We start from the raw sequence: 22,454 nt of genomic DNA, 5'->3' as shown, positions 1-22,454 counted from the left end.
CCCCCAGCAAGGGAGCTAACCCACACTGGTGCAGCAGACCTCTCCTGTCGAGCTTCAGCAGTGTATTTCAGCAGATCCACCTGTTCTGCTCTCCACCCTGTCTCTGGTAGATTCTCTCACCTACCCCCATCCCACACCTCTGGCCTACACCCCAGTTCTTCTGTTTATAATAAATACACTAGATCTTTGAAAAATCTAAAACCTGCAGCTAGAGAAGAATCCTAGCCAACTCTGGAAAACATGGCAGTCCCTTGCTTTCACCCTTTTACTTATAGCACAATATAACATGGCCACATTCACTGTCAATGTGAGAACTCAAGTGTCTTAAAATGAATATGTATGTCTCAGATATGTAGGTATATCATTTCCCCCAAAAGTCATCAACAAATTGTTATACACACACACACGTGTGTGTGTGTAGGTATTTTGTATAAATACTTCTGATGGATTTTCTTGAGCACATTAATTAGTCCGAGGGGTTTTATATCAGGTTCTGAATTACACCATTGAGAATGTTTCAGAATCTTTTTATCTTCCCTAGAGCAAAGGAACCCTTTCTTTTCTGGTTGCAAAAGCACATAAGGATGGTGGTCTTTTCCCCTGTCAAGTGGAGTTGCTTTTAAAAGGAGGAGCTCTGGAGTGCTAATGGTGTTTGCGTCCTTGATTGTAACCATTTCACAATCCAGATCTTTTACACTCTTCTCAGCTTTGTTATATAAATCCTCTTACGCATAGGAGCTAAATAAAGTTGAAGAGATCTGTCATTTTCACCCAGAACCCTGACTGATATATTACTGCATTTAATTTAATAAATGTAAACTGACTACTTTAGAGTTCAGGAGTTGTGTTTCATTTTTTTTTTTAATTATTAAAAAGTTTATTTTTACATCATTTTGCACATTTTTTTTCCATCTCAATTGTAATCCCCACGGGTTTCCCATCACCAAATCACCCCTGTGCCACCACCATAGTCCCGTGCATTTCCCTCCCTCCCACCCCCCCCCCGTGTTTCATTTTTATAGAAGAAAAAAGTAAAACTAGTATAAGGAAAATGATTCCCCCAAATCATAAAAGGAGCAGTGCTTGACTTAGGACTAGATTTTCATAAATGTTTATTTCCATGAGTTTGATCTTTAGTATTGCTAAATAGTAGAACCTAGGCCTCAAGTATGAGGTCAATCCATGATTATAAATCACACAATTACCCTAGATGTATGTATCCATGCGCTTTGTTTGGGGAAAAGAGTATGAAAGCTTCAGAAGAAAATTCTCACCATTTTCCTAGTTTTGCTCATTGTGCCAGTTTTGTCTTTAAGAGATTGAACCTTAATGAAATCACTTTGAACCTTAATAATCACATAGTAGGAATATTGTAAATTTGAACCTGATTTAGCCAAATAAGCCATAATGGTCTTTTCCACATTACTACTTGTGTTATCTGAGGCAAACAAGCAAATTAAAGCAAACTGGTAAATTCAGAAATATTGCAATTTACCAGTTTTTCAAACTTAAAATATAACTGGTCAAACTAAAATCTTTCGGCCTGAAATTTATTTAAAGAATGATAATTTAATCCTGAATTTAAAAATCTGGCATTAACATTTTTTTTTCTAAGTCATTTTCCAAAAGAGATTTAAAGTAATTTTCATATTCTTTCCCTTTTTGTTTTCCACAGATGAACATGATCCCAAGTTGTTAGTACCATTTTTGGTAAAGAGGAAAATGTGTACTGAGAATAATAACTTGCATGCCAGCCATAGTGAAACTCTGATTCAATTTACAGCAATGATTTCATCACCAAGATTAGGGGATAAAACAGAAATGTGTATAACTCAGCCACAAAAGTTCAATCATACCATCTCCAGCCATGATCTCATTAGGCCTCATAATGTAAGAAGGATGAAGGCCTTCAAATTAAACACAGGTGTTCAGAGGAACAGCAGTGATTCAGGAGGTGTTGCTGTTCTTTGCTGCACAAGGTCAAGGTCACTCCATCTTTTTATCCTTTCTCCTCACTTTTATTGCCAACCATCATTTAGCCTAGATGTATCACTCCAGCATTTAACTTGGAATGTATGAAAGTAAAAGTATTAACCATCCTCTAATTTCCATTGTGACTTTAATAGTGATTTCAGTCTTTACATTCAGTTCCTGTTACGTATTTATTGCTTTATTACCGAATCATCCCTTTCCATGTTTCTCCAAAGAATTAAATCATACCCTACTTAAGTGTTGTAATTTTACCACTTGTTTCAGTTTCTCCACTATCTTGTCTAGTTTAAGATGTTCTATTTTCTTCACTTTAATTCATGTATCTGACTCTATCATTACACTTTCCCTAGTTCTCTCTATTCCTCTTCTACATTTTGTGGAAAAATATGAACACTAAATTCCTCTCTGAGAATATCAATTGCTGAATCATCATAGCTACAATGATACAAAGTCTGTTTCTTTTTGAACTTTTCCTACCACCCAGTGATCAAATTGTCTGCATCCTCACAAATGCTTCATGTCCACTAGATGCTACCAATTTGTGGAATTAAATTTGAGTGCCTGAGATAAAAGTGGCTTGCTATAGCCTGGTTAATCGATCTAAAATATTGGTACATTAGTAGAACAATAATCCTTTTATTGCAAGGATAGAGTAAAAGAGACAATAAAAAAAATTTCTCCAACTAGACTAATCAGAGTATCTTTGAAGAAAGAAACCATCATAAACCAAAATATCATTTCAGCTTTATAACATAAAGCAAAATTATAATGTAAATGAAAATAAATGGATATTAGATATTTGGATTGAGAGAAACAGAGACTTCTTAGTTTCTTCCCCACAGTTAGTGGTCTAATTACCCTTTTTTTTAAGCACAAATATTTAAAAATCTTTAGACTGACAATATCTTTAATCAAAAAAAAAGATTAAAAAATATAATTTCTACATACTAAGATACAAACACTTCAAACAATATTGGTAACAAAATTTGCTCATTCCTCAGCTAACTGGAGAGTGAAACTAATATTAAGTGGAAGCTTCTATGTCTTAAACTTTATTTCATACTTGGGACTTTTTCTAAATTAAAAAAAAACACACACATAATAGATACCTCTGAGAGTGTGTCAATTTATAGTGTGTCAATGAAATAAAATTATAAGTATTTTAATGTCACCAGGCCGTTGAACTATAACCTACAAAGTTAGTGATTTCTGGTATTAAAGGGATAACCCCAGCAGAGATTAGCATACTTCATCTGTAAAATGATGGGATTTCAGCTACATGATTTCTACAATTCTTCCTAGGTCTTAAATTTTGGAATTTTATAGAGAACTCTCATGAGTCTCTTTCTCAGTTTAAAATAACAGAATATTAGTTGTCCATGGTGAGGTGCAATGACTCAAAATATTAGTTAAACATTATATCACAAAGGACAGTGTCAAATAAAACTTAAATCTTGGGGAGGAAAAAATACACAAACAACTCCCCAGTCAAAGCATCTGTTAGTACATATGCTTATAGCTTTTTAATAACTCTTTTATTGTTTAACATATTTAGTCTTGCAGATATTTTTATGTGTATTTACCCAATTAATTTGTCCTTAGAAAAATAATCAATTCCCCTAAAGCTGAGTATCTTCTATATTGCAATTGCTTAAAAATGTTTTTGTAATTCTTGGTCACAGCACTAGTACATTGTATATATTCTCTCATTTTCCCCTTTCTGATTTTCACAATTGAAAAAGCCATAATATAGAGGAATAATATTCCGTTTCCAAGGATTCTTCACATGTGGCTATATATAGAAATGTTTTTGCTATCAAAGGGCAGCATGGTCAAAACAGAACTCTTCCAACTTCCAACTTACTATTACTTCCTTTTTTTTTTTTTTTGGTGGAGCACCAGCTTCCTACCACTCATACTCTTTAATATCAATCCTTCCTGTCCCTTTTCCCAAGTCTTTAAGCCTATGTCACCCCTTTCACTCAAAAGCTCTGGAATCCTTGTTTCTCTCCTGTAATTAGTGACCTTGCCATCAAGACTACATATTCTTCTCACAAAAGAGTTCCTGCTACGAGTACATTAATTTTCCAGCAGTGTTTCCTCAGGCTCTTCAATAATCATCCAAATGAGCTCTATTATTATTTCTCTAGCACTGTTTCTTTTGCCCATTCTTTTAGTAACCCATCATCTTTTCTTAATATAACACATAGATAAAACTTACTACCCTCTATTTTTTTCATATTCTATTTATAAAGTCTCTAATATGACTAGAAGACATTTAAAATATTTAATTATTTGGAAGCATCTTTTCTGATGAAAAAATCATCACTATTTGGTGTTATTAATTAATGATGTGGGGAAAATAATAACATTTGATAAAAAATACTGTATAGATTTCTTTCTCAAAGGAGGCAAATCTATTTTTGATATCTTTTTAAAACTTTGAAAGTATGGTCTTAGAGTGAGGCAGATCTTCCTAAACATTAAACTAATGAAACAAAAATGTGCAATAGACTTCCTATATAACATTTAAAACTTTTATATGTAAAAAATAGATCATAACACCATAAATAATATGGCAAACATATAACAAAGAAATTTTTGGAACATGTGTAAAAATTAATATTCTCACTACATTATGAGCTTCTATAAGTCAGTAACTAAAAGATTAAACCCTTTAATAGAGAAACAGAACAGGCCATGAAGAAGAAAAACAACAAAACAGTAAAATAAATGGCCATTTTAACTGTTCAGCTTCAACATCAGTTTAAGAAATACAAAATAAGACAGCAATTAGATATCAGGGCTTTTTGCCCTCTATAAAATAGTCAGAGATTATCTTTAAAATAATAATGCCCAGTTCTGCACAGCTCCAAGAAATGGCATCTTTATATGCTGCCAGTTGGGGTACATAGTTATACATTCTTCCTCGAGAGCATTTTGACAGTGTGTCTCAAAAGCTAGTATATATTTCCATTAGAATTAGAAATTTAGCATAAAGGCATAGTTGTAGTGAAAAATGTATCAGTAGCAAAATGATTAATGTTGTGATATCACATGGCATCAAATTCTAGGACACAGCCAAAATTGTTCAACAGTGGAAGACCAATTTTAGTAAATAACATATCAACTAAATAATCTAGAAAATATTTAACATTAAAAATATGCAGGAATCTGACTACAAAGTATCATAAACTGTATGATATCATTTGCTTAATATATATATATATAAGCTTATATAGAGAAAACAAAATACACATATCAAAATATTAATAATGGTATTACATGTGTTTCTGTTTTTTCATTTTCTGTGTTTAAAATATTTGATGCTTTAGTATGTATTACAAAAAGCAAACACAATTTTCATATATCAGCTGAGAAAAACATGTCTCCACTTCTGACTATTGCATTCAAAGTCCTAGTGAATTCAGTTGTCTTTATATTATTTTTATGTTTATAATAACAAAGTCTACTCGTGATCTTATATACAACAATTATTTTGGAGAATTAGATTTCCCCTCACATAGTATGCATTCAAAGAAGTTTAAAAGGAACTAAGAGAAAATGGAGTGAGTAATATTTTAAATACATATATCTATATATCTTTAGTGCTTTCAAAATAAGAAAGCTCTCAGCCTATATCTTCTTTCTCACATTCTTACTATCTTTTTCAAGTCCCATCCTCTTACTTCTAAACTTAAAAAAAAAGTGAACAAATAATTTTCTACTTTAGGAATACAAAAGGAAAGGCAACATAAAACTTAATTTTAATCATCTATATTAATTCAAGTTTGTCACTATCCTTAAACTGTTAAATTTGTTATCCAATATTATACCTAGCCCCTACTATATGGCAGGAAACAACCAAACATTGAAACCTCAAAGGACATGTGAATAGCACTGAAGCTTAATCAAACAAACACAAAAAAAGCTGAGGTCAAAATAAAAGAGGTGTGACCAGACCCACTCAGATGCCTTAAATGGTTGATCAAAAGCCAAACACAATACTTAAAATTCTGAGTGTCAGGGAATTAACCTGATGGGTTGAGATTCCTAATTACATAAAAATATGTTAAGGCTACTGGAAATATGGAAGGAACAAGATTAATTCATGAGCTTTAATCATTTTGTTTTGCATAGCTTCTTTTTTATATAGTTTGAGACAAATTCATAAAAATAGTTGGCAGAAGAAACAAGAAAAATTAAATATCTTCTCTTTATAATAAAATTATAGATTATATATCTATACTTTGCCACATCTGGATTTCACCAATTTACAAAATGATCACATTACAATAAGTAAAAATACAGTATTTTAAGTCAGAAAAAAACTTGTATCACTCTAGAGTCATTGTGATTTGTATTCATAAGCCACTGCCCTAAATCTTTTCAAGAGATTAGTGAAGAACATCTCCCTTTAAGATTCAAATATTCAGGCAGACACTAACTTTGGGTAATGAAAGCTCATAAGATATACATTTGTAAATAAAACTTAAGAAATGCTTCTTGCGTTAACCATATTTGGAACCTAAATTCTTTATTCATTTAAAGTTCTAGGTTTTTGTAACACCACTGTCGATGTTTTTACAGACAAGAATTACTTCATTATAGAGCTTCTTTTCTAGTCTAGAGAGCCTGGGATATATAAATTCATTTTCTTTATTTCTTTTACATATCAGCTTGATGGTTGGGTAATTAGCAATCCAAGGGGATGATGGTTACTGTGATTTCTCAAACAAGAATGAATAGCCACTCACATAAATTCTGTCTCCCAGTTGTCAATCAGGCAAATTCCCTACAAATATCAGTATTTAATGATCAACTCAGCATCTCTGTTTTTTTTTTCCACATAATCACTGCCTTTTGTTCAGTCAAGAAACCTTTCTTTTCTTATTATAGCATGTACCTCATTTAAAGCAGTTCTCACATTTTTAAATTTTAATTTTTTCAACTCACCATTAAAATGAATGGACTATTGGCCCTCCCTGGTGGCGCAGCAGGTTAAAGCACAGTACTGAGAATCTGAAGCCACTTCCGCATGAGTTCGATTCCCGCCTGCCGCCTGCCCCGGAGGAGACCACATGGCGAGCCAGACCTCTCCTGGCCCGCCCGCTGCTCCCCTCAGCAGTGTACTTCGTAGATCTGCCTGTTCTGCTCCCCACTCTGTCTCTGGTGAAGCCTCTCACCGCCCCTGAGCCTCTGGCCTGTACCCCACTTCTGTATGCACAAATAAATAAATAAATCTTTAAAAAAAAAATTTAAAAAAAAAAATGAATGGACTATCTCCATGTACCCCCATTTACAATGAGTGTAATTCCTGCATTATTAAAGCTCCTGCTTTAAAGGAGTTAATCAACAGAGAATGAGTATACCTCCATGCCTGTGTCCACAACTCAAAAGATAAACTGCTTTAGGATGAAAGTTTAAAACTGTGTCAGCAGATTAAAGCATCACAATTACATTGTAGAATATTTCTAAAGCATTTTAAAAGGTCTTAGATCTTTAGGTACATATCTGAAAAGAAAGGACTCCACACCAATCTACCTTATTTCATTGAATGTAAGATTATTCTGTGTACCATTAAAAAGAAGATGAGTTTTATTGTAAGATAAACTGCAAGGTGAACCCCAATTTCTGAGACATTAAAATATGAAAAGAGGGCATAGAGGTTAGTCTCAGCACCATCAAGATATCACCACCTACTGAAGCACGAGTTCAATCCCTATCAGGGAACTGATCCACAATGGCACAGCAGACCTCTCCTGTCTCACCAGCTGCTCCCCTTAGCGGTGTATTTCAATCTGCCTGTTCTGTTTCCCACTCTGTCTCTGGTGGTGGTCTGTCTCTCACCCCCGGCACCTCTGGCTTGCACCCCAGTTCTTATATGCATAAATAAATACATTTACATACACACATATATGAAAAGAAATGCCTTAGAATTGATAAAATAGGATGACTATGCCAAGATCAACATATTGAAGTTCCTGCTTTAAAGGAAGCTAATTAAAATCTATGAATCTCTGCTCCATGAATGAAAATTAAAATTCTACCCTCTGTGATGTTTTAGCCCTTTTTATTAGCCCAAATTATTCATATCATATGACTATATGTTTCAAAATATGAAAATCTAATGTTATTCTTGTTGTAATTGAAAATCATTCTCCCGCCTTCCTCTTACTTACTCTGGTGGGCAGGGCTCAGTGTTGCAGGCTCTTTGATTTTCAGGTGGTTTACTGTCAGGGTCACAGTAATTGTTCTGGACAATGGAGTTGTCATCCAACCTTTTACAGACCAGCTCCTGTCTTTGGACACCTTGAGAAAAGGAGAACATCATTAATTGAAGAGTAGTTTACCTTCCGGTAAGCTAGGTATGCATAGCTTTCCTCTGTAGGGAATCAACCTCACTGGATCGCTGCTGTCTTTATCTGTTCCAGAAACACTTGACTGATTCTCTAAAAAGGAGAGAAGTCCTGGTCATTACACTGCAATTTTAGGCAAAATTATTGTTCTGATATTTAGAAACATAACTGTTTTCAAGTTTGAAGAGAAACTTGGTGATTTTAAACAATTATTATTCCCACTTGCATATTCTTCTTCATGCTTTCCTTAAAAAAAAAAAAAACAATTTCATTTCCTCCAAATATCACAAGATAAAATGTGTGAATGAATATACATTTTTCATGAGAAAACAATGATTGATATCTATTTAAAAATGAAACAATTAAGGACAAATTTACTTTTTGATATTTTATAGGACACACAGCATAAATGTAGTCTTTCTTTGAACAATCACATTCACACATTTCATTTTTTCCCCCTTCTGTTTATTGACTGATTTCACTAACAGCCCATGAAGACTAGAATTTAAAGATGCAGTGGGCTGCTTTTTGATTGCCACCCATTAGTGTGCTTTCTGTAATAGAGTTGGCTTCTTGCTGATTACCCCAGTATCATATTTATACATATTCCATCAAACATAATTTACGAAATGCTTATGTCATTCTTAAAATTGGTCTGTGTGACCTGTTTGCCACAACTAAAATTTTTCAAATCCTAAATAAATTTTTATTAGTTATTGGCAAATGTATTCACCACAACTTGCTCACATTTCACAAAATACAAGACACACACGAACACACTCTTATTTGTAAGCACCCCTGGGAGACAGACTTTATGCAGACTCATGTTCATTTTCTCTTTCGTGTCATGGGTCAAAAGAATGAAAGGTGGGTGTATTAAGACATAAGAAAAAAGTCAAAATATAACACAATGCTAAATATTCAAGGTCATATAGAGGTAGCAAATGACTTCTGAAATAGGAAAGAATGCATAAACTAAGCTACTCACCCACCTTATATCTATAACCAGGTAGGCTCAATTACCCAGACAGAGTTGTAAAAGCTGCATTTGAAGTATCCAGGAAACTATGGCTTCACACTTTGCTAGCTCCACAAAACTTTCAGTTTTACTTCCCCCACCCCCAGTTGCTTTAATAGTACTTTAAAGAGTTTAACCCTCAACTAAGGAAATCAATGTGAACCAGGATCACTCAGTGAAGGAAGCTGTGGTCTAAGGAGCTATGCACCAAATGCTTCTCTCAAGGTCTTGTAACAGCCATGGTAGTTCTGCTGGTGGGCGTGCCATAGTCAGCACACTTTTAACTAAGCCCCTTGAGAATAAAGATAGGGAAATCTAGTTTCTTCACAGGGGAAATTATTAAGTCCTGTAGTTTCTGTGATGGCGGTAAGCAGTTGAAGAATGTATATTTTATTACCTTGAATGACCCAGGGCTCTTTGATCACCTTCAACAACAAGTTTTTAGCTTTTCCTAAATGTAGGTGTCTCAAACAACTTACAGGCAAAAGGACTTAAAATGCGTTGTGGTGTTCATTCTCCACCTCACACCCTCCCCCAATGCCTAGAATAGGTCAAACATTTCAGTTTATGCAACAGTTTGGAATTTTTTAACTACTAAAGTTTAGATTTTTGAGGGAAGAATGATTCACATCAACATAGCTATGATCCATTCACAGATGTTCCACAACATTCATCAGATATCTCCCTCTTGTGTCAGTCCAGTGGGCAGATAACTAAGTCCATGTGATCCACCTAGACAAAAACCTCTGCCATTAGTTATATAATTCATCCAACTGCCACAGTCTCAGAATATCCAACCCAGGTCAGGGAATTGTTTTTGTAGGTTTGCATGATTTTTTTTTTTGTAAGTCATTCAAATATTATACTAGGAGGGGGAATAGTCAAACCATCTATTTATAAAAAGGATGCATGCAATTGCTCAACCTTTATAAATGTCAAATTATTTTTTAAATATGATACCTGCAACAAGAAAGTTGGCTTCAGTCTAGATTTTAGCTGTTTCTCAGAAAAGGATAAACATTTTCAATACTAAAGAATGGAACTGATGCTGCTTTGTTTCAGTGTCAGAAACATTAATTCAGTTTCTATAGGTTAAGATAAACTCTTCTTCCTTTAAGTGAACCCTAGAAATCAGGTTCGACTGTAACTAAAGTTAGTTTTTAAAAGTAGTCTTTAGTGTAGAAACATGGCCTCTGCAATTTGAATCCCAGACATTAGTTATTAGAGGTGAGATATATATCTTAAAATATATAACTTAAAAATTTTTAGCTACCTTAAAATTTTTTAGCTACATAACATTGCTAAGAATTTAGAAAATACACAAAACCACAAAGAAAACAAACTGTCTACAACCTCACAATTCATTCTGGACCTTAATTTTTAAGGCTGTTTTGCTCTGTGATGGGATCCAGCAACTAGTTTAAAATTACATAGTACACAGACTAAAATGTAAGCTGAATGTGGTTGGCAGGACATTCATTCATTCAGTCATGCATCCATTCATTCAAGAGAGAATAACTACTAATCACAAGGCACTGTGTTTTTCTCAGACATTGGGCTAAGTGCTAAGAATTACAAATTGACTTAATTTTGGTTATGCCCCCCGGATTCCTTAAAAACTAGGAATTAGGGCATTTGAGGGCTCATTATCAAACTCACAACTTCAAAACATTTTATTTTATGAAATATAAATTAAAGTCCTTGAATAAACAGCTGTAATTACTCTGCATTTTATGAAGATACATTTTCCTTGCATTCATCTTTTATTAATTTTCTTCTAAAATATTATACTAGACAGTGTGGTATTTCACACTCAGGAACTGACTATACCAGTAATCTATTCCAATCTTCCTGCAATGTTGAGCTATCTTCGTCCAACAGCATACAAGTCTTCCAACTTTTACCCCAGCTTGGCAGGTTTACAGATTTTTTTTTCCCTTTTAATTCAGTAGCAAAAGAATACTTTCTAAACCAATTCACCTAATTGGATGGATTTTTTTTTAAACACATACTTTTGGATTAAGGAAATGCAGTTTTTAGCTTTATAAAGTAAAAAATACAGTTCAACTGGAAATAGTCTAAACTAAGTCAACAGGAGAAAGGATTGAGTTTAGAATCTTTTCATATGATCAAGCCCTTGCACAGAGTACTTTTAAAATAATCTGTAAAACATTGCTAAGAAGTTGATTTAAACTCTGTTGGGAATAATTACATCCAGTTACACAAAGCCACTATGCTTTCAAATCGAAAGACTTATAGCTTATAACCAAAAACATAAAATATCCACACAACCACTCAGTATATGCCTAATCAAAAACAAAGTTCTAGTGGCTTAGTGTTCATATCCCCTAGAGATATGCAAATGTTCTACAGAATTTAACTGATCAAATTTAAATTTAAAACTACACTAATTATGTTTTATTCTTAAATACCTAAAGTTATTGGCATGTATCTTCAACACCTTTTTATTTTAATGCAATCCCTTTCATGCTTAAAATAACACATGCTTAAAATAATACATGGTTGTATTATAAAATTTAAGTACAAAGATGTTATTACCAATATACATTTACTTTAAACTCACTACAATGGGTATATCTTATTTAGAGATTTTTAAATTGCTTATCATTTATTTAATCCTTTGATATCAAGTAATCAAATATGATGTTTCTTAGCATAGAAATGAAAGTCTTATGTTTAGTCAATAAATTAAAACTTGTCAGATCTTATATTTAGCTGTCTGTTAATAGTTAAAAGTTACAGATGATCCAATGGGATCATTGGTTCTCTTGTCCAGTGGGAGGAAGGAGTACGCTACCTAATGTCTGATATTGTTACACATCAAGAAATGGCTTTTAGTATTTTGAGACAGAATTTATCACAAGGAGCAAGAAGGCCACCAAGCTGCAAGAAAATTCTGGGTGGACACTTTCATCTGTTCTTTTTACCTTAGGATGGTTCAGTGAAGAACGTAGGGTCTTTTACTTAGCAGCTAATGTCCTTGGACCAATTCTGAGTGAAATGTTGAGAACATAAAGCCCTTTCATTTCTTGCCTCATTTCCCACACTTCTATAATCCCCATAAAATCTACTCAATATTCTCAGGTTCCATCTCTCTTCTAGAAAATTAAAATTTAAAAAAAAAATCACTTGTAACAGTGTTGGAAATATATTATTTTTCTCAGGGCAATTCACTATTTTAAAAGTAAACAAAGGGAATTCAACACACAGAAAGTACTACTTGAAGAAATGATATATGTTAAATCTAGGTGTGGGGGAAGGTAAGGGCAGGAGAAGAACTTCCCTCTCTTCCCATATTTACTCATAAGACCCCCCACATTTCAGTCATAGAAACGTAAGTGAGCTGGTAAAGGACAAGAAGGTATAAATCTGTCCTTGGAATCTAAGGGTAACTAGCATCTAAGTAACATAACCTAATGGTATAGCACATCATATTTATCCAGAAAATGGTTTAGTGAAGCAATGGGGGCTGGGGGGGTGAGTTTTTTTTTTTAAAGATTTATTTATTCATACAGAACTGGGGTACAGCCAGAGATGCGGAGGGTGAGAGGATTCACCAGAGAGAGAGAGCGGGGAGCAGAACAGGCAGATCGAGGAAGTACACCGCTGAGGGGAGCAGCAGGCGGGTCAGGAGAGGTCTGCCTCGCCATGTGGATCTCCTCCCGGGCGGGCGGGAATCAAACTCATGCGGAAGTGGCTTAAGCTTCTTAGTGCCTTGCTTTAACCCGCTTCGCCACCAGGGTGGGCCCTGGGGGGTGAGTTTTTAAAAATCAAACTTAATAGTAAAAATACAGTTGGTGGCTTCGGCAACAATTTGGATGTTGTATATCCAAAGTAGCTAGAAACCAAGACAACACTATATAACCAAAGTATACAGAATAAATGACCAGCAATATCCATTTAATCTAAATCTCCAGTGCAGATAGCATCCAAAAAACAAGTGCCAGGAAAAAAAAAAATGTGTAATGTGTCTCTGCTCTGCCCTACACTGCTGGAATCTGGCTGTTGTGTGTGTGTGATTTTTGGCCAGACACAAGCATTTGCAGGGCAGAGCAAACCCATCTGCCTTGGATCTAACAGCTGGCACCCAAGGTACCCATCAGTTCCATCCATATGCTTCCTTCTTCTGAAGAGACTCATGCTAGTTTTCAATTTTTCAAAGACGTCACTTCTCTGTCTTTCAAGGGTTTTCCCCTACTGTCCTAAGCCAAATTAGATATATCAAGGAAACATAGGTCTATGAAAAGGAAAACACGTGTTTCTAAAATAATGAACAACCATATACCAGAGACATTTTGTGGGGGTGGAGTGGGGAATGGGATCAAAAGTGGGGGTGGGGGGGGAGAAAAATGCACGGGATTATGGTGATGGCACACGGGAAAAATGCACGGGATTTGGTGATGGGAAACCCGAGGGGATTACAATCGAGATGGAAAAAAAAATGTACAAAATGATGTAAAAATAAACTTTTGTAATAATAATAATAAAAAAGTTTCCATTGCAAAAAAAAAAAAAAACACAAAAAGAGGAAAACATGTGTTTCTAGAAATATTGTGTTTTTCTAGAGCAAAGGTCTTTAGTAGTAGAAATGAGAGTAGGGACACATACACTGAGTTAATTTGAAATCATGCTCTCCCAGGAATAAGATAATAAGATAATAAGAATAGATAATAAGAATAATTTCTTCCTCTTACTTTAACTCCATGACTTCCTATTATGAAGGCATGGCTTTTTATTTTTATATGGGGGGGGTGCGGGTGAGTGACATAGTCTTGAAATCGTGAGTTACACTAAAATAGGGTAAGGATGCTCAGATAAATATATTATTTAATTATAATAATAATGATACCTTACCAGAATAATGTATGTTTAGGTCTATAATTTTTAATATAGTTTCCTTACTTTGTTCTATTGTTGTTTGATTTCTCTTTCCCTATCTTCTTTGATATTAAGAGCTTTTTTTTATATTAAAGTAACATTGCATTGTAACATTATATGTTTCAGGTGTTCACTGGTCAGAATCAACATAAGTATATATTGCATCAAAAGAGCTCTTTTCGTAGCCAAATGTATATGATGTCATTTCTTGTCACTTTATCTCATTACTATGCTTTTCCTCACTCCAACTCTGCCATGTTTAGTTATATCTTTTTGGGTTCTGGGCAGGTTATGTACACAACTTAAAGAAAAATTTTCCTTCTCCTTTATAAAATGAGACAATCAAATTACATGATTTTTAATATTTCTTCCAGACCCAAAATGTCTATGAAAGTTGTCTCTACTTTTTCTTTTCCACAATTCACTTGTTCAATTTTCATCCCCTTTTATGTCTGTTTTATCTTTACTCTGCAGTATAGTAGAGTATTTGTTAGATTACATTTGGCATTAAAGGCTTGTTTCAGTGAATAGTTCTTTCCAGTGTGAGTTACATATCAAAGGAGCTCAATATGTCAAGAAGCAGAGCACTAACTAGATTAGTAATTTGTGAGAGGCAATCTTCCCAATATAGAGAATTAACTTGGACTAAAAAAGAATATGTAAGATCTTTAGTCAGAGTTTACATTTTTTTGCATTTTATTAAAAATATTAAACAGTGCAAGAAAGGCTTAAGCTTCTCCCACCCACTGTGATGGATTTCTCACCAATAGAGAAGCTTTGCTTTTAGTTTTATATAAATCCCTTTATTAGAATCAAAAAGTAAATATTTCAGATGCAAATTATAATCAAGACACAATCATAAAAATGCTATACAGCTTTTAGATTGAAATCATTTTCTTCAAGTAACAAAATGGAAGTAATAATATCACGAGGCTCTTTAAATTGGGATGAAGCTGCTTATTACAAGAGACTTTATTTTTTCCAAAAATATTTTATGCATACTTTGTGAAGTAAAACATAACCTGTGATACATAGATCATTAATACAAATAAATGCTGTCAAACTTTTGTTTTCTGATCATATTAGGAAATAATATAATCTCTAGAGGAAGGTAAAAATAAACATCAAAGGGAATATTTTAGGGCAATTTCTTGCTTTCAGCTATAAATCTTTTTTTTTTTAAGATTTATTTATTTATGCATACAGAACTGGGGCACAGGCCAGAGGTAGAGGGGAGGTGAGAGGATTCATCAGAGACAGAGTGGGTAGCAGAACAGGCCGACTGATGAACTACACTGCTGAGGGGAGCAGCGAGCAGGTCGGGAGAGGTCTGTCGCGCCATGGCAGACCTGCCTTCCGTGGCAGGCATCGAACTCATGCGGAAGTGGCTTTAGCTTCTTAGTGCTGTGCTTTAACCCGCTGAGCCACCAGGGAGGGCCCTCAGCTATAAATCTTAACAGTGAAAATAATGCTAGTCCCAATATTCAGGGACAACCAGTATAAATGTTAGGTTATTAAGAAAAACTTTCATATATGTAAGACTTCATACTAGGAAGTAAAGTGGTTAAATTATATTAAAAATATATGAGAACTCCAAGAATTTTAAAAAATTGTATGGTATATGGAAAACTACATGTAAAGGAAAAGATAAATAGAAATAATTATTGTAGGCAATTAAATAAACATATTAACTTCATAAGTTTGATTCAGTCAAGTGCTTGATTGTCTAAAGGAATTACTCTCTCAAGGTCATGTTAAGAGACAGTACAACATGTACAATCAGTGGCTACAAAATCTAGACCTTCGAGAGCCGTGGTGCTCACAGGTGCCTTGACAAGGTCTAGTTCCATGCGTTAAAGGGCACTTTTCTTTCTTTTTTTTTTTTTAAAGATTTATTTGTTCATACAGAACTGGGGTACAGGCCAGAGGCTCAGGGATGGCGAGAGGCTTCACAAGAGACAGAGTGGGGAGCAGAACAGGCAGATCAACGAAGTACACTGCTGAGGGGAGCAGTGGGCAGGTCAGGAGAGGTCTGCCACGCCAGGTGGTCACCTCTGGGGCAGGCGGGAATTGAACTCATGCGGAAGTGGCTTTAGCTTCTCAGTGATGTGCTTCAACCCGCTGCGCCACCAGGGAGGGCCCACTTTTCCAGCCTAACATTGAAAATGACCCAAAGAGAGGACCGTGGGAGAGTGAATAGGGTAATTCCACAGTCTGTGAATAGGGTAATTCCATAGTCTGTGTGATAATAGACCATGGTTGAGTCTTAATATTTTAGGCCTAAAGATTGCACTATATTTTTTCTAAGAGTTACTTTTTAAAAACAATTTTAAAATCGAAACTTTAGGATGAACTGACTATACATTCAAGTGTATATTATGCTTGTCCTACAGCATTCTTGAAAACAATGTTTCCATAGAAACAAGGTAGAAAATTCAGCTTTTTAAGGGCACCAATTCAATGTGAGTGAGAGTCATTAAAATAATATGAAAATATGTTATTAGTGAATGGGCTTGTTAAGTTATTATATAAACTTGTTAGGTAGTAAGAAATTCATTGCTCAGAATTTATCAGGGACTTTAATTGTGTAGTTTCTTTTCTGCTTTATTTTTTGCTTTAATCATCTGCCAATCTTAAATTGACCTGACAAAGATAGGGGAAGGAAAAATATTAAGGATGCATGGTTACAAATATAAAGAACACAGTTACTTATTATAAGTCTGTAAGTGCAAAAAGGCCTCCATTTTTAAACTCTGAATGTCAACAACTGAACAATGAATTTCTATGCTTTTTTTCCTCCTATGAAATGAAATTGAACATCTACAGAAAGGAAGTGAAGTGACTAATTTTTATTCAACTTTAATGACTTGTTTTACCCTAAATCAAGAGTTCTCCAACTAGTTTGTTTCATAGCATCCTCAATTTCTCAGTGATTTTTCACAGCCCCTCTTACACAGAAGAATATATTTAAGAGTTTTACTTATTAAGTAGTTAGAGGTCCAAAAACTTAATAGCAATACTTTGTGTGGTGTACAACCACCCTTGTATTTTCATTGTAAATGTACAATACTCTGTAGTGCCTTTGTGAGCCTGCTGCAGTGTCCTGGGGTACAGTGGTGTAGTTTGAAGAATGTGAACTTTAATCAAGAAAATTATATATATTATTTGAAAATTATCAATGTCATATTAAAAATCTTAAAGAGAAGAAGCCAATTCCAACACGCATAAGAATCCAGCTAAAGGGGTAGAATCATAAAAAGTAGAATGAAGAAGAAACAAAAAATACCTTGAAGTTTATATGCTCTTCTCTCTCTCACACACACCCACGCACATAACCACACACCTTATGATGACATTCAGGAGAGAAAAAGAAAGTAATCATTTAAGTAAAATAAGCACCAAACACTCAAGAAAAAGTAAATAGTCTATATAAATGTAAAATAAATGGCCAATGATAATTGATCAGAAATATTCCTAAGTAATCACTTTATCTGTGGGCTTGCATCTTCAAACAAATTAAATTTGTCTCTAAAAATAATCCTATCACTTTTCTTCCTTCTCTTTTATCAAAGCATAGCTTTAGTTTTTCTCCTTGAGCTGCCAGGCAAAGTTTAGCAGAAACTATCTGTCAGCAGAAACTTGACCAAACTGAGTTCTTTGGTATGTAATTTTTGTATTTCTACCAAAGAGGGAGAAAGAGAATGCTAGAGAAAACAATTGAAGAAAGTAATCAGAAGTTTCCATAGAGCCCACTGTAGTGCAAAGATTATTTTAGATACAAAATACACATATATTTCTGACCTTTCTTTGCATCTCAAACCAGTCACACTTAAGATTTCTTTGTACCAGAACAGGTGCAAAGTTTGAAGCAACAGTATAGCATCAGCTTTCAGTTATCTGGCATTGAAAACTTTTGCTTTAAAGCTGCATTAAATAGGAGATGTTAGGAAGTTGTTGGGGTTAAAAGGCAGTATCTTGAGTGGCAGAAACTAAGAGCACATCCATGCAGAAAGGCAGGATAGAAAATTAATGTGACCACAAAAATTCATTCCCTAATGTAAAGAAAAACAAACAAACCTAAACTAGGACTTCTCTGATTAGAAATACAAATCACAAAGAGAAAGTTAATTTCCACAATTATTGACTTGTAGCAGAATCAAATTCTGTAACATTCTGACTTCTGGACCTAAATTCAAGTTGCTTTAGTGTAAAGCCACTTATTCATTTTACCTCTCAAAGTACCACAGAAACGTGAAATTAGAAGAACAAGCTTTGGGAAATCGGTTTAGTGCAATTTCCTCTGATCTTAATCAAGGTCCAAGAAGTGATAGCACAATTCAGTCAGCTTTAAAAGCATTAATTAGATGAATATAAGTGATATATCAGGAAAAGAAGAAAGCATGTACATAAATTGAAATATCAAAAAAAATTTTGTCTAAAAGCAAGTCCAACGGCAATGGCTGGCATGTGGTCGCTTTTTTCATTTCCTTCTCTAACGTCCCTTTCTACCTTTTTACCCCAGATACATATAAATAAACATCATTAATATTTGCATTCAACTAGTACCCAATTAAACAGAGATATAAAAGTAATGCTCCCAGTTTTTGCTTCTTAATATATACTTACTGAAGAGTAAATAAACTTTCTTTCAATCAGCCTCAAAGGCAGTACTTCTCAACATTTCCTGAAGAATCACCTAAGGTGCTTTTAAAAATCTGATGCCAAGGCCACACTACTGACCAATTCAATCAGAACCTCTGGGGTGGGATCCAACCATCAGAATTGTGTAAAGTCCCCCAGGTGATTTCAGGTACAGAACTTCTGCTTTAGGGGGAAGCATTGGAAAAGAAAGATTTCACGCTAGTGAAAGAGACATTTTGGAGTGGAATACATCACATTGCTCTAGTGAGGCTGCCAAAAGGTAAAATAGTTCTGTTAAAGATAAAGGGCCATGTTTATTAGGAGAGAAAAAAAGCTATATTTAAAAATCACAACTATGGTAAGAAGATTATCAGGGATGTGGTCTTTGGTGTGGTGTGAAAACATGCATTTGTAGAGATGTGAACCTATACCTCTAAAACAGTTACCTCAATAGACATGATTTTAAAAAATCAAAATATACAATTCTATGATCATCAGGTATGCTAAGTTTGGTTAGATATAATTATAATACACATATATTTGTAAATCAAGGAACATATGAATGAAAACTAAAAAATATTTAGAGAAGTATTATCAACTGTGATTTAATTGGATGCTTGGCAAAACAAATTCCTAATGCATCTAACATGTATCAGGGTATATAAAAATAAAATTTTTAATTGCAAATACATAAAAATTTTAAAAGTCACTAGAGACTCAGTTTCTAAGTCATGATGGGAGCAAGTTACTTCACTTGAGTTTTAACTATAAAATATTAATTACAATAGCAATACCTATCTCATAGTTCTTGGAGGATGATCAAAGAACACACACACACACACCAGAAAATGTTTTATAAACCGAAAAATTTATTATTACAGAGCTAAGCAGAACTATTTATCATTGAAAAGATTAGTTATTATGTGGACAATAGCTCTAATTGGGATTACTACCTAAAAGTCTTGTCACTGTTTTAACAGACACTTACTTTATAAAAGCTAAGTGTCTAAGCCCATATTTCTCAAAGATGGCTCCCAAACCAGTAGCACCAGCATCATCTAGAAATTTGTATAAAAGGCAAATTTTTATAATCTACCCCAAAGTGAAGGCAAAACCCAGCAAATTTGTTTGCACAGATCCTTCTAGTGATTCTTATACTAAAATTTAAGAATAATGTTTAGTCAAACATTAGTAAAAGAAACTGTGTATGATTATATCAAAAGATGTATATACAATTTTTATAATATGAATCTTTAAAAGGTATACTGCCACAAATTACTACTGAAAACTAAAAAACTCCTAAAGCCTTATATTAAAACATAATTCTCATTCCCAATGCAAGCTTTATCAATGAACATATTACTACTCACTAATTCAATGGTAATATGGTTCTGTTTTATTTATTTTCTTTTCTTTATAAATGAGGCTTAACGGAATTTACTTTAAATCACAAGATGTCTGTATTTAAAGAACTTGGGTTGAAATTTGGGGAGAGGGTATATGGAGGAAGAATTATGTTATTATTTGAGATCTGCACTCTATATCCTAGGAAATATTTTCCACCTATTCTAAATAAAGAAAACAAAAAAGAAGAGGTTGGTTCTACTTATCCCTGCTAATAAAATTATACTGGCAATCCCTTTGTCCCACCTCATAAAAAAAAGGGGGGGGAGGGGAACTCTAAACCTTTATTTCCCACACTGAAAGAACTAGCACAAATATAATTACTAAAATAATTATTTCCTTCTACTCATTCATTCATTCATCTATAAACTCTAATGGTATCTAGTATGGTTCAGATGATGTTTTACTTGCGAAGTGATTTGGGAAAATGCCAACTTCATTCTACACAAGACACATAGAATTATATGTATTTGGAGGTAAGTTTCAGTTTCTTTATAAACCAAGAACAGGGCACTCAACTTTGAGTATCAGAATTTCCTGGAGAGTTTATCAAAACATAAGACTGCTGGGGCCTCCCTGGTGGGGCAGGGTTTAAAGTCTAAGCACCAACAAGCTATTACCAGCCACTGGGGCATGAGTTCGAACCCAGCCAGGGAGCTAACCCACATGGCACAGCAGAATTCTCCTGTTTCACCTACTGCTTCCCTCAGCAGTAGATTTTAGTTATTCTGCCGGTGCTGTTCCCCACTGTGTCTCTGGTGAATCCTCTCACCCCCTGTAACTCTGGCCTACGGTCCAGTTCTTATAATGCATACATAAGTAAAAATAAGTCTTTAAGAAAAACACAGACTGCTGGACCTAACCCAAAGACTCATTGCTCAGTGGGTTTCACATGGGACCACAAATGAACATTTCTAATAAATTCTTAGGTGATGTTGAAACTGCTGGTCTAGGTACCACACTTTGAGAACCACTTACTAAGCAAGACAAATGGCAGCTCTTCACACCAGATCTGCCAAATTTCAAGCACGTACATCTTTCTTCCAAAGAAGGCAATGGCCTCATAAGTGCTGTCATAATCACTTACATCTGAACAGAATTCCTGTTCCCAGAACCACCTCAAATATCTAGGAGTCAGTAGTTCCAGAAAAGAACAAAAATGTATAAATAACAATGAAGAGAAAATTCTCTTTCCAGAGATCTTTTCTCCTACCCTATTTTTCTTTTGTTTAAACCCCTATCATGAGAAATCACTTCTGTCCAATAATTTCTCAACAAAAGTGTTATTAAAAAGAATAACACTCAGATTTTTCATACTTCTTTAATAAAAATCAGTTTTTCTTCTGAATTCAATTCTAAAAAATAACAAATTTAGTTCTAACAAACATTGATTTTCACTGTTGAACTATCTTCTTTTTGAACAAAAGAATCATAAGGTTAGAAGGAACATTGAGAATTCACTTAATCCCTCCTTGGCCACAGACAAGACTGTGTCTAAACTATCCCCAAATATAGCAATTTTCAGTACAAAGACAAACAGGCACTAAGAATTTCCCATTCAACATTCTGTCACATACTTGAAGATACTAATATACTTTCCCTCCGCCTTCTCTTCTCCAAGTTAATCAACCTCAACATTTAGAATTTCCTCAACAGATTTCCTAAACTTTATTTTGACTTATTTAATAAGTTTACCCTATCCTATCTCAGTCTGAATTTTGTATGTTATCATGAAGAATTTTTGATATATGAAAGGGGAAGTATTGATTGAATAAAAAGGAATTTAACTGAAATAAGGAAAGATATATGCATCAATGCCATGAAACTACAATACAATGGCATTCACTGGAACAACTGACTTTGATATCCTTGTTTTATTTAAAAAACTATAGTAATGCCCCATAGTTTAAAAGACTTTGCATTACAAATCACCAGCCATTTCACATGTAAAACGGATGGGAATTAGAGATCTTTTAAAATAGGCTACAAGTTATAAATAACCATGTTTTATAATAGTTCACGCTGGAGAAACATTACTGTTACTATTTGATTTTTGCTTTTTAAGTTTTATATCGTGATTAACCACCAAAGTGGGAGTTGTAGTTAATGCGTTAATTCTATGTGAGTCTAAAAATGAATCC

General features: G+C 34.2%; 1 protein-coding gene across 1 annotated transcript in view; it reads right to left on the bottom strand.

Annotated features, from left to right (window-relative positions):
- ADAMTS6 (ADAM metallopeptidase with thrombospondin type 1 motif, 6) overlaps positions 1 to 22,454 on the bottom strand; it is a 217,283-nt gene that overhangs the window by 24,076 nt on the left and 170,753 nt on the right. Inside the window, exon 20 of the mRNA XM_004678267.1 lies at positions 8,175 to 8,304. Coding sequence (XP_004678324.1) covers positions 8,175 to 8,304 — 130 coding nt within the window. The remainder of the gene's footprint in view (positions 1 to 8,174; positions 8,305 to 22,454) is intronic.

This window comes from Condylura cristata, unplaced genomic scaffold (assembly GCF_000260355.1).
Source record: "Condylura cristata isolate star-nosed mole 26May11 unplaced genomic scaffold, ConCri1.0 scaffold00007, whole genome shotgun sequence".
Lineage (NCBI taxonomy): Eukaryota > Metazoa > Chordata > Mammalia > Eulipotyphla > Talpidae > Condylura > Condylura cristata.
This window is presented reverse-complemented; position numbering and strand designations above follow the sequence as displayed.